Raw genomic sequence first — 13063 nt, forward strand, 5'->3', positions numbered from 1 at the left:
TGCTCATCCCAACCCACTTCCACACACCATCAATTACCACTGGATCTGTAGGGACTTCTAAGGACCAATTTGTCTTATGCTGTATTCTGTCAATATCATTTGATTCCAGTGAGAATTTCCTCAGAATCTACCCTGGACTTTGCCAGCGTAGAAACTATGGCTCCTTGAGTACAAATATTCTCATTCTTCAGGGTTATGGCTTCCTGTGATTGAAGTCATTCTACTTAGTGTTACAGAGTATGTTTTCATATGACTTTGGTCAAGAATAAGACATTGAAAGCAGGATTTAAGCTTCAGTGAGATGTAGGCATTCCTGAAACAATAGTCATAAGAGACAGACAGGCTGAGTGACTATTTTACTTCTTTAATGGATTTTTCTTGGACTTACTGGGACAAGTTTGTTAAAGCCTACACAGTGCTGACCTAGTGTACTCATTATAATAAAAACAAATCTTGTAAGGCACATCCTTGCTCCACTCTAAATACTGGATGCGTACTGTCTCGTTGAGGTATCACCACCTACCCACAAGAAACTAAGCCCCTGGGAGAGATTGTACTAGACTTGAGTGGTGGAGCTAGGATTCAAATCCAAATCACCTAGCAACAGAGCCTACAACTAATTGGACTATATGCTACCTCTTGGTGTGAAGGATTAGGTTTGATGTAATTAAAAATTCCATCCCAATATGTGATTTCCGTTCCTTACTTAAACTAGAAACTTGATATTTAAAAAAAAAAAAATCACGGTGTTATATAAGTTAGAGGGGGTGGGGGATGATTGTTTCTAGTCAACCAAAACTAAGATGACTCAAGAGTATAAATAATGGCAATATTAACTTAATGAAAAGGTCACTGGAAGAACTTAGTGCAGTCTCCTATATTTTATAAATACTTTTGTTGTGAGCGTAATTTATCAATAATCATCAAACCATCAAATTAAGCATAGTAGTGAACAGCTATACTCCAGCACTTGGAAAGTTGAAGGAGGAGAATTGCCCCCAGATTTGAAGCTAGCCTGGATTGTACAGTGAGACCCTAACCAATAAAAAAGGGGAAAAAAAAACCTTATAAATCTCATTTGTAATACCTGACTTAGCAAATCAAATGGAAGGTTAACTAAATAAACTCAGGATTGCTTTCTCCTATTGTATCATTTGTAAAGTAGCATTGTTATATAACTACATATTAAATGTTTTGTGTGGTACTTCAGGGGGATCGTTGTTGTTATTTGAGATAGGTTGGTTCTCATGAATCCTAGACTAGCCTGAAACTCATTATGTACCTGGGAATGACCTTGAGTTTCTGACCCTCCTTGCCTCCACCTTCCAAGTGTTCAGACTACAGTTGTGTGCCCTCACTACTTACGTTGCTGCACTAGGGATCAGATACAGGGCTAGAGCCTCAAGACCCTATTCATTTTTTTTAAAGAGTCACCATAACAGGTTTTATATCTATAAGTTACATATTAAAAAATAACTTGCCAATAAATTGGCTTAATTTCCATTTGAAATTAGGTCCCATTATATTGGATCTGATTGAAGAGTTTCTTGTTATTTAGGTGTTTTTGATTTCTAATTAGCAGAAAGCATCGTTAAGAAACAAGCTCTGAGCCATTCCATCTTTGTGTCAGGAGTGAGAAGGTTAGTAATCTATCCTCCAGATGTGTCCTGATTGAGCACCGGACACCTCCTCCACATTTTTGTACAACAGAGAGTAGAATGTGGAACCGAAGAGTTGGCTCAGCAGTTTAGAGCATTGACTGTGCTTTCAGAGGACCCAGGTTCAATTCCCATCATCTGCTTTGTGCTACACATCAGTCTGGTCCATAACTCCTGTTCCAGCGGCTCCAGTGCCCTCTTCTGGCCTCTATAGGCACCAGCCATGCACATGGTACACAGACATTTGTTCAGGCAAAACACCTGTATACATAAATTTTTAATGTTTTAATGCAATGATTTTGATCTTATATTTTTAATATATTCTACCTCTAATTTTGGGTAGCTAGTCATTTTTTTTTTTAAACTATTGTACTGTGCTGATACGTTAATGAATGTCTTCATCTTCCTTAGAGGAAGAATATGTCTCAGCCCTGTGTAGAGCCCAACATCTGTATGTGTGAGCTTTACGAATTAATCACATTATCCAATAGTTTTAATTCTTTACTAATCATTTGTAGTAATTTAAAAAGTGAACCGGGGGGAAAAGTGATTCAGGAAAGGTAGTTGTCCTGTCATCTCTCATTAGATCATATGGAACCCTCAGTAATATAGATAACACAGGTCCAGAATCCATTGTCCTGTCACCTTTAAGTAGCTGTTGCTGGTTGGGGAGTTTTTGTTCTCTCCTTTTTGTAGTGGTGGTGGCGGTGGTGCAAGTCTTGTGTAGCCCAGTCTGAACTTGGTCTATATAGCTGAGGCTGGCTTTGAACACTTGATCTTCCCACCTCTACCTCCCAAGTACTGCATTGCAGACAAGCATCACCACACCTGGACAGCTGTTGATATTTACAGGACAGATCATTGTATTTGTTTTCTTATCACCTTTCTACTAAGCTAAAAATCTGGTTACCTTCTTAGCCCTATAGAGTTTCTTCCATAGAGGCAGACACCCCATGTCCAGGAATTGAACTGAAGACTTCCTCATGTGTTTTCCCCTGAGCCCTATCCTCAGGCTTAGGGCAAGACTCTAAATGGTAGACAGTCTGTTCAGTGTTTGTCGAAAATATTTTATTTGTTAACAGTCCTGCGAAATAAGTAATGAAATTTTTATTTTATAAACTAGTAAAATGATACCTCAAAGATTTGCCAGTAACACATAACACATAACACATAACAAAGTTTATTTCCAAGGCCCACAATGTCTTTTACTGTAAGCTGTACCTCTGAAACAGTGTGTAATTTTATGTCTATCAGGATTTCATCTTTTTCAGAAAACTTATTTTAACATAGGTACTTTATTTTCAAAGAAGCAAAGGATTGAAGTTTTTTTATTGTTGGCATTTTTGTCATTGATGAGTATATTTTCACCTAACATTTATATAAGTACTAACAGATGTCAGAACGAATGAGCTGAATTCTGATTTCCTTAATGACTGAAGCTTTTTTAAAGATAACAAGATAGTTCTTGATATGAATTGCTGTTATTTGGCTTATTTTATGCATTCTGAACATAGAAGTATGACGTGGTTTTTCCATCAAGGACTTTGTTCTGTATTGTAAGATTGCTTTGGAATCGATGACAAGGGCTCTGGCTGCTTTAGAGCTGTGTCTGGGAGATAGCTCAGTCTATGAGGTGCTTGCCTTGCAACCATGAGGACCCACGTTCCATTCCCAGTACCCATTTTTTTAATAAGGTGTACACAGTGGCATGTGCCTATAATCACAATGTTCAGGAGGGGTCTGGAAGGTCTCTTGTAGCCCACATAGCTTGCTTGGTGAGTTGCAGGCCAGTGAGAAACCATCAGAGAGCAGGGTGGAATACTCAAGCAACAGCATGGGAGGCTGTCCTCTGCCCTTCACACGCACATAGTGCCTTTGTACCTTCACACAAATGTGTGCATGGTTATTCACACACAAGAACCTGCTTCACAAGATCCATCTTTTAACATCAGAGTTGCTGATTTTGTTCTTGTAGTTTTGCCTGTTAAAGTATATAACTTCTGTGTCCACACACTACTGAAATCTGAAGAGATACAAAGCTGCTTTCTAATTTGTGGGGAAGGATCCTCCTGAATGCTGGAGAGAGGAGCCATTGTGGGTCAACTCAGCACATTCTCTGTATTTGAAGTGTTGTCTGGTTCTCTTCAAAATGACTCTTAGATCTTCCCAGTGGACTCATCAGCCCCTATACCCTGGATAACAAACAGCAGCATCCGTAGCCTTGTTGTTCCTTGGTTAGTGACCAAAGCAATATCTGTATCCCACTGCCTCAGTATCCTCTATTTTGCTTGCTTTACTGAGGCAAATCTCTGTAAACTAGGTTGGCCTCAAATTACAGTCTTTCTGCCTTAGCCTTCTGAGTGCCTGGATTGCAAGCATATACAGCATATGTATGTACATACGCACAGAGAGTCAGCTTTTTTGTTTTTGTTGTTGTTGTTGTTGTTGTTTGTTTTTTAGGGCATTGTTTGTTTGTTTTGTTTTGTTTTATTTGAAATAAGGTCTCACTAGGAAGCCTTGGCTGTCCTGGAACTCACTATGTACACAGGCTGGCCTCAAATACACAGGGATCCACCAGCCTCTACCTCCCAAATGCTGCGATTAAATTATTTTTTAGAACCCAATTTTTCTTATTCTGTGTATCTCCTCTAGTTTGAAGAAAAAAAAAGCATGTGTGTGTATTCTTTCCTATTTGCAGAATCCATTGGTTTTATTTTCTCATATTGAACTTTATATGAATCTTATAACTGGATATCACTTAAGATTGGATTGGTATTCCAATGAGGTTATATAACATTCTGTAAAATGATTTATCTGCAGTTTGTTACCATGAAATTAAGGTAGGATAAGAAACTGGAACAAAATTATGTGGAGGCTCGTTGTATTTAAGTTAAAAGTAATGGCCAGGTTTATTGAAATTTTGTGATTTCAGATTTCCAAAGGTGTATCTGATCACAAACAAAAGGGTGAGGGTAGGGCTCATGGGTAGGTAAGTTTAGAAAGATGGGGTTTTATACAGAATGTTTCTGTCTTTGATATTTGAGTGTCTTGGTATTAGTGTATATAATTATTAATATATTATGTCACAAAAATCTGACATATGAGCAGTTACAGAGATAATTGAGGTGAATTGCTAGTTACTAAAGGGTTAGAATCAGTATAACATGTTGTCTTTATCCTACCATAAATTAATGTCCAAATTATACTGATTCTATTACTTTAGTAAGACCAGCTATGAGAAGGAAATAATGCGATTCAGTTAGGACCGAGTTCAAAACTTAGAAAACATTCAAATGGGCATGTCTAGAAAATAAGATTTTATCTGATGAAAAGGTTTTAAGATTGTGATCATCAAAGTCACAGGAAGGCATGCCATGGGATATGAAACCTGAGAAAGGGCCAGAGAATGGTGATAAGAGAAACAACCTTAAGAGAAGTGATAGAGGACCTGAACAGAAAGAGTGATGGTGGAAGGGTCTTTCTTCTTAGGGGAAAAGGCTACATTTCTAACCCCTAAGACAAGTACAGAACCTATAGAATTTGAAGTTTGCTTTGATGTACTTATCACCAAATTTTTTTATTTTCTAATGTCCAGGCAGGGAATTCTGTAAGCCCAGTAGAGTGGTGGTAATACTGGATTTTTTATTATTTTTAAAGTAGATTTTTATTCTAATTTATATTCTTAAGAGAAAAGTTTTTCTTTTTCCTAGAAGTACTCATAGGACATTAAACTATTAAGAGTTGAGAAGTAGTATTTCTGAGAACCTTATATTAAGGGAGGAAGGAAACCCAGAAAACTCTCACCTGAAAGAAGACATCTAAGGCCTCATTCAGACCTATTGGGTTGAGCTCTCGAATAGTGAAAACTAGAGTCAGAATGAAAAAAGCTCTTAAAAGTGTTGTGAAAAATAAAATTTTAAAAAATATTTCAAGTCTCATGTGAGCACTAATTATTTTGAAAACAGTTCTACTGGGGTGGGACCTACAGTAATTTAGTATTGCTTATACTGACTTAAATGTTTTGGTAAAATTATAATGCACAATGTTTAATATGCATGCATATTTGTAATTATTACATTTAATTTCACTAAGATCATTTTAGTTTGGGCTAAGCATTTAGAATGAGCAGATTGGTTGTTGGTTCCTATAGTATTTTTTATAAATACACATACCCTCATACATTGTTAGGAAGAACTCTGATTTTAAGAACTGCTTGAAACTTGTTCCACGGAGTATATATCTCCTTCAATCCAGTGTTTTGGGAGACAAATTCATATGGGTATAAATACTGCATGATATTATGAATCTCTCTTGACAGTGGGAAGGAGAAAGAAAGAATAATGAGGGTAAAAATCAAGTAGTTTGTATACATGTATGAAATTGCCAAAAAGTCAATTTTTAAACTTTTAAGAAAATCTTGTAGAATTCTCCCATCTGTATTTTCTTGGGTGTAGTCTACCTTTTATAAAGATGTGCTATTGCTTCAAGCATAAAACTCTGTCTTTTAGAGCCTGTGTTGTATACTAAGAAACATGCAGCAGAGTGAATTCATTTTGGAAGGCTGTCTTTTCAAAACATTGGTATCTTTTAATGACATTTGGCAATATGTATGTAGATGCTCGTAAAAATAAAAATTCTTGCCGTCTGACATGGGTTTTTCTGGCTTTCTGTGCCTAACCATTCTTTGTTTTGTTCCTGGTCACCAATTTAATTTGAGTATTTCCCATTTTGTGTTTTACCCAGTTCCCCCGTTTTTTTTCTCCCCACCCTCCACCTCTTCTATCATTGTGGTGTAGGGCATTTCTGATCTGCAATTGTTCTGTAGTGTATTTTGTACAATTTTAAGTGCTATTAAAAACATAGTAAGTATGTTTTACCTTATGCATAGTCTAGTTAGGTACCTTTTTTTCAAAATTACATTGAATTTTGAAAAGATTTTAAGTGAACAAATTTCTACATAACCTTATTCTCTGATGTAAATAATCTTACTTTAGCATAAACTCTTAAAGAATTTCAAGAAATTGCAGCTCAGGGGAAATGTCTTAGCCTTGCTGCACAGAAGTGTTTGCAGATCAGCTTTGCTGACTACCAGTGGCACGCAGTGACTTCGTGCCTTCCTAGCTGTGCTTTCATTGCTGCTGCAGTTAGACTCTGTGCATCAAAACAAATGGCCGCCATAGCTGTGACTCAACTGCATCTTAAGTTTTTATTGAACACATGCAAACTGAGTGAATCCTAATTTTTCCATATATTTTTACAGCTTTCTTATATCTAATGCCATCTCATCTTTTTATTCCATCAACCAATCAGGGCAAACTTGCATTTCTTAAGATGAAAATTAAATTGCCTAGTCTTTATTCAGGTCTGTAATTGCCGCTTATGACAATGATCAATTAATTTCCCAGAGTTTTAATTAACAGAAGTAACTCTCATTCTTCGAATATTTCTTAAGATCAATACCTATAAATTTTAAGAAAACTTCACAGTTAAGATACATGCAATTAAGTCTTGTTCATGATAAATAATGCCCAGAGCTTAATAAAAGGTTTCCCCTGCATCCATGTTATTTTACAATCAGACTATTTGATAGTAGGAGAAATCTTTGAATTTTATTAATCCTCTTAACAGAAAATATTCTACTTAAAGACTTATTAGACCCTTTTAAATTCTACCTAATTTTACTTATCACCCTTAGATAATTGTATACAACTATTTTAGAGGTGATTGGTGTGTATATAATTATTTGCTTTAGCATAAAATCATTTCTATCCTTTGGTGTTAAATAGAAACTGAACTAAAATCTTTAGGCCTTTCTTATGTGTGTCTTTAACCTATCTGCTTGTTTTTAGAACAACATGCTTCCTTGTAGGAAAGTGTGTAGTCATACAACTTTGGTACACATTTAAACTGTAACTCTCAACCTAACGAGGTCTAGCCAGTAATGTTTCTATAGTTGCAACATTCTAAACAGTGTGTTTCAAAGTAACTTAAAACACTGCTGTTGTTGTTTTAAGGATAGTTACTTATTTTTCATGTAATTTTTACCTCCCTTCCCCCCAAATTATGTTAACCAAAAACATTTCATTGTATTTTCTTACCCAGATTGGCTAAAACAGAAGCCCAAATTATTAAATTTTTAATTACTTAAATAAAAGTAGGCCACAGATTGTATTTTAATAGTTCTATTCCTTGTCAGACAGCTAGAACATACACCCCTGATTCTGCTAAAACTATGGAAAACGATCACCAGTTTGCTTGCAAATCAACTCTGCTGCATGCGTTCACAAGTTTCATAAAGGTTGCATGCTTTCTGTTTTCAATACAAATTGTGTTTTTTTTCATACCCATCTTTGCTTTTTATTTTTTTATTTTTGTTTCCCTTTCCTTGGTTGGATGCCTATGTGTGTTTAATCCAAATCCCTGTCCAGTCCTGGAGTTTGAACTACGGAAAGCCAAGGAGACCATTCAGGCCCTCCGAGCCAACCTAACAAAGGCTGCAGGTGGTGTACATAAAACTTTTTGAGCCTTTTCCCCCTTTTACAATGTAGAAGTAGCTTAACTATTCTTAAGTGTAAAGTAGTAAAATGTTATCTCATTTTATCTCACCAGAACATGAAGTTCCTTTACAGGAACGAAAAAATTACAAATCAAGTCCTGAAATTCAGGTGGGTGACTGACACCAGTTATCTTCTGTACAGCTCAAGTGTTGAAGGAGCAAAGCTCACATTTTCCCGTCTGTCTTTTATTTTGCTCCAGGAGCCAATTAAACCCCTTGAAAAAAGAGCTCTCAACTTCCTAGTCAATGAATTTTTGTTGAAGAATAACTACAAGCTTACATCAATAACCTTTTCAGATGAAAATGATGATCAGGTAAAGTTACTGGTTTGAGTAATATCTACTTTAATACTTTTTCTCTTAGCTTGGTTGTTAACACATATGCCTACAGTAAGATCCCAGGTGAGTAGTTTCTAAGAAGAAAGCAGGAACTACTCAGTTTAGTACTCAGCTGGCTCACAGACTTTGTATTTTGTATCTTTTCTAAATAAAAACTTGTCTTTCTTTCCAGGTAGCTTTTTTCAGCCTGATAGTAACTCTAAACCCCCTTCATATTTTTGTTCTTTCATAAAGTATGCTTTGTAAAACTGAATATTTACAGGTCCTATTGATCAGTGCAGACTTAGGAATTGAGTTTGACTATAAAAATTTCTTGAGTAGCACCATAGGTAATTCAGATGTTCAAGAGCAATGGATGGAATTTTGTTTTGGTTTGTTGTTTGTTTGTTTGAGACAGGGTTTCTCTCAATAACCTTGGCTGTCTTAAAATTCACTCTATAGATCAGACTGGCTCTAACTCAGAGATCCACCTGCTTCTGCCTCCCAAGTGCTAGGATTAAAGATATGGCCACCACCACCACCCAGCTGAAGAATATTTTGAATGACAGTGTGTGTGTGTGTTTTGTGTGTGTGTATATATGTAGCTATGTGGTTCTCTGAATAAGAACCAATTATTCTTCTAATAAAATCTCAAAGACAAATGATGACTAGTTTTATTTTTGTCTCTCGCTCTGGAAATGTGACCACTTACTGCTCCATGGGTCTCTTTGAATCTTAAACCTTGCAGAGTAAATGCCAGAGGATTTATTATGAAAAAATGAAAAAGCTATCATTTTTATCTTTGTTTATCCATTGATTTCTGTGGTGCTAGAGATTGGGACTAGGGACCTTATACATACTAAGCAGACATGTGAACTCCAGAGTTGCCTCCTCACCCCCACAGGCCATTATTTTAAATGAAGGTTGTTCTTTTGGTTCATTAAAATCTCCTGTGGACATTTTTATAGAAATGAAAGTTCTGTAAAGGACAGCAGTTGATTTACTTCCTCAGTTATCCAAGATTTAAATGTAATACAGTTAATTGTGTGTATCACTTAATAGACACTTTCTGTAAATAGTATCAGTCATTAAGTGATTTTACCACTATAAAATTCATCATAATAAAATATACTCATGCATATTCAGCAAGGTGCTATGTAATTCTACTCTGCTGTTATTCATACATGAAGTGTCTATCATTTACCAAACTCATTTATTAATAATCTAACAATAAATCTGCGTAAGTTTTATAAAAGACTCAATTTTCTGCATAGCTGTATTTTTCCAGGGAATCACCAATGACTTTATTAGTATCAGCTTTTACTAATTTTCAATTCTAGCCTTGAAGAGAAGGCTAATAGGAACTTTGCAGTAAAGGATGAATGAACCCAGGGCATCCAAGCACTGGAACTTTGTCAAGCAGGCCTTTAGGACACCTGGTTGTGGGGCACTGGAACTTTGTCAGGCAGTGCCCCCAGAATTCTTGGCCTCACCATTTCCCCCTTTTCTTTTAAGCTGTGAAGCACAAAATTTGACTCTCAAGGCTCGCAAACCTTTGGCTAGTTGTCTGAAGATGACTGGGAATAAAAAGAAAAAACAGAATTATAAAGATGCTGATATCCAAATTAATAAAAAAGGACCAAGAGGTGTTGTGTCCTATACAGGAGTGTACAGCCAACAATTTCTTCTAATGAGGAAGATATAACAGGAGTATGGGCTATATCAGAAATCTTTTGATGAAGAGAAGCCACATCCTTAGATAAGGAAGAATTATTCCAAATACCTTGTAAATATGCTTTAACTTGACCCCAGTCATGTTCTGTATCATTATATGGGAGAGGGGTTACACAGATCCACCTAAGAGCAGAATGACATTGCACACTGAGTCTAACCTTAATATTATTTAGTTGATTTCCTATAAAAAGAACAGCTTCTTCTAAGGCATTAATATGATCTTGAAGGCCTCTATCAATTTGTTCTTGTATCATTTTTAGAAAGCTGATCAACATGAGTAGCAGTATGAATATGTTTAACTAGAGCAGTTGTAGACATTGTAAAACTATCTAAAACATCTATAAGAGCTGTAATTCCTAAAATTAAAGCAGCAACAAAACATTTAGGTCTTAAGAGAGCAGAAGAAATCATATCTAGGGCTTGAAGCCCAGGATTATCATACCAAGAAGTAGAAATATTAATGGGTAAAAGAACATATATGGTGGCTGTCTAATCAATACATAACATCATGTGAAGAAGAAGCAGTAATGTAATTAGTAACTGTGTAACCAGAACAGGAAACTCTAAAGGAGCCATGTTGATCATGAGAAGTAAAAATGGAACCTTGAGGTCCTTGACAGAGAATAGCAAAAGGAGTTTCTACACAAGATTGAACAGATTTGACAACAAATTTAAAGGTATGCATAGGTTGATATAATGAAACTTTGTGAGTAGCAGCAAAAAGGTGGAAAAAGTCTTTTTGTAAAGGACATTTAGGAGTCGAGGTAGGGAAAAAAACTGGAGTGGGCCAACCAAAGTATACCAAGCACTAAACTTCTCAGGGAATAAAACTTTATGATGATAAGAATATTTCATATAATTAGGCTCAAAAAACTTTTTACAATCAAAGTTAGGTCTACAAATGACCAATCAGTGATAAAGATGTATTAAAAGGATGATAAAGTACAGAAGTATTGGTAAAATCACAAGAAAACCATTTAGGGAAATTATTTTCAAGGGAAATATCCCAGGAATCTCTTATAGTTGAAGGGTCAGGGCAAGCAGAAAGCTTAGGGGGCAAAGGCAGAGTTGTACTCTCATATTTATTATCATTAAGGGCAGGAAGCATAATCTGTAAAGTCCAAATAGATCTGAAATCCATAGTCCATGAGTAGACATGCTTACTCCTCCTGGAGAGTCAGCAATCAAGGTATGTTGAGTAAGTAAAAGCAATCAGTAATTGGGGAAGCAGGATTGGTATAAAAACTAATAGGTATTGAATCAGAAACACCTTCAAATGTAATATCACTCTCTCAATGTAACAAGTATTCATTGCTCTCTCCTCCTATAAGAGCCACAGCAACAGTTGTAACTTTGACGGGAGCAAAATCCCAAGTTGCAAGATGAGACATTGGGGGGTCAGGAAATAAGTCCAATATGCAGCTGCATCACAGCCAGAAAGTAAGAACAACAATACCTCCATCGTGATTAGGGATGGGATAACAATTGAGATGTAATATGAATAAATTAATAAGATATGTTTTTTTTTAAAAGACACCATGACAAGAAGCAGGTTCTCCAGTGTACGTGGCAGTACTTGAGTCTGGATCAGGTGTTCAGCACGATTGCTGAGTGATTTTAACTGGCCCTAGGTTGGTATTGGCTGCTGGGGAGTAGACCTAGAGTTGCTTTGCCTGGGAGCAGGACGGGAACATAAATGGAATCTCTTAAAAGGAGGAGCTAAAGAAGTAGCATCAGAACAGAAAGAAGAAGGTAGGGATGTGTCTTCTTGAGCTGAAGGGGAGAGAAAATCAGGAACCATCACTGGAGAGATCTGCATCTGGCGTTTTATGCTGGGTGGATGGCTGAGGCGGATCGGGTGTGGCTCCATGGTAGGGCCGAATAAGTCAGTCCAGGATCCAGAAGGGGGGAGTCTGCATTCTGAGGAAACACACTGGCATACCCTCATCCCGAGGTTAGCAGCACATCAGGACCTTTCCACATTCCCGTGAGCAAGTCATGCCACTTAACTAAAGGGGTTATGGAAGCTGAAGATTCAGGCTCCCAATGTTTTAACATAGGAGACGTCTCACTGTCCTCCCCATTAAGATGATTTAAGACAAAAGGAGCATGCTGTAATATATGATATGGAGAGTGATATTTAAGTTCACCATCTTGTAATCTATAAATAAATGTTTTAAGAGTCTGATGGGCTCTTTCCACAATAGCTTGACCCTGTGGATTATATGGGATGCCTGTAGTATGCTTTATATTAACTGTTAAACAAAATTCTGTGAAAGCTTTTAAGGTATAAGCAGGAGCATTATCTGCTCACCAAAAAGGGGAAAAAACAACAGAGAGGACAGGTCAAACAGAATCTGACCTGTCAGTTCCAACTTTCAAATTATTTGATAAGGGACTAACTTAGGATATAGAAGATATGTGTTCTTTCATCAGTTGATTTGGCATTAATTAAAATGGAAGTGGCCAGGAACTAGTGTAGGCAAAGCAACTTTGATTAAGAACAAAGGGAGCTTGAACCACTTACTTCCAGCCTTAAAAGATAAGATAATCAAGACATACGTGTGTAGACAAGTAAAGCAAGGCACCTATTCCAATGTAAGTCAGAGGTAGACATGAACATGGTCTGTTGGTTTCTCACAGGTGCAAAGTTACTCCCATACAAGAAAGGCAGCCTTTTTACAAATGGTATTAGAAAAATGTGGTGGCCATGAACCTCCCAAGTGACTTGAAATCACAATCCATATCATACATAAAAATTAATTCAAAAAGGATCATGGATTTTAATATGAACCTGT

The 13063-nt window shown here is 36.6% G+C and overlaps 1 protein-coding gene across 6 annotated transcripts in view; it reads left to right on the forward strand.

The window, feature by feature from the left end:
- RELCH (RAB11 binding and LisH domain, coiled-coil and HEAT repeat containing) overlaps positions 1 to 13063 on the forward strand; it is an 83349-nt gene that overhangs the window by 9432 nt on the left and 60854 nt on the right. For 5 of the 6 annotated variants that reach the window (XR_014780222.1, XM_084786940.1, XM_084786939.1 and 2 more), the window contains exons 3-5: positions 8087 to 8158; positions 8268 to 8323; positions 8415 to 8528. Coding sequence is in view for 5 of the 6 variants with exons in the window: in XM_084786940.1 (XP_084643066.1) it covers positions 8087 to 8158; positions 8268 to 8323; positions 8415 to 8528 (242 nt within the window). In the remaining variant the exon portion in view is untranslated. The remainder of the gene's footprint in view (positions 1 to 8086; positions 8159 to 8267; positions 8324 to 8414; positions 8529 to 13063) is intronic. The other variant, XM_084786943.1, reaches the window with a different exon arrangement.

Source organism: Acomys minous (genome assembly GCF_964271855.1).
Source record: "Acomys minous genome assembly, chromosome: 1".
Classification (NCBI taxonomy): Eukaryota; Metazoa; Chordata; class Mammalia; order Rodentia; family Muridae; genus Acomys; species Acomys minous.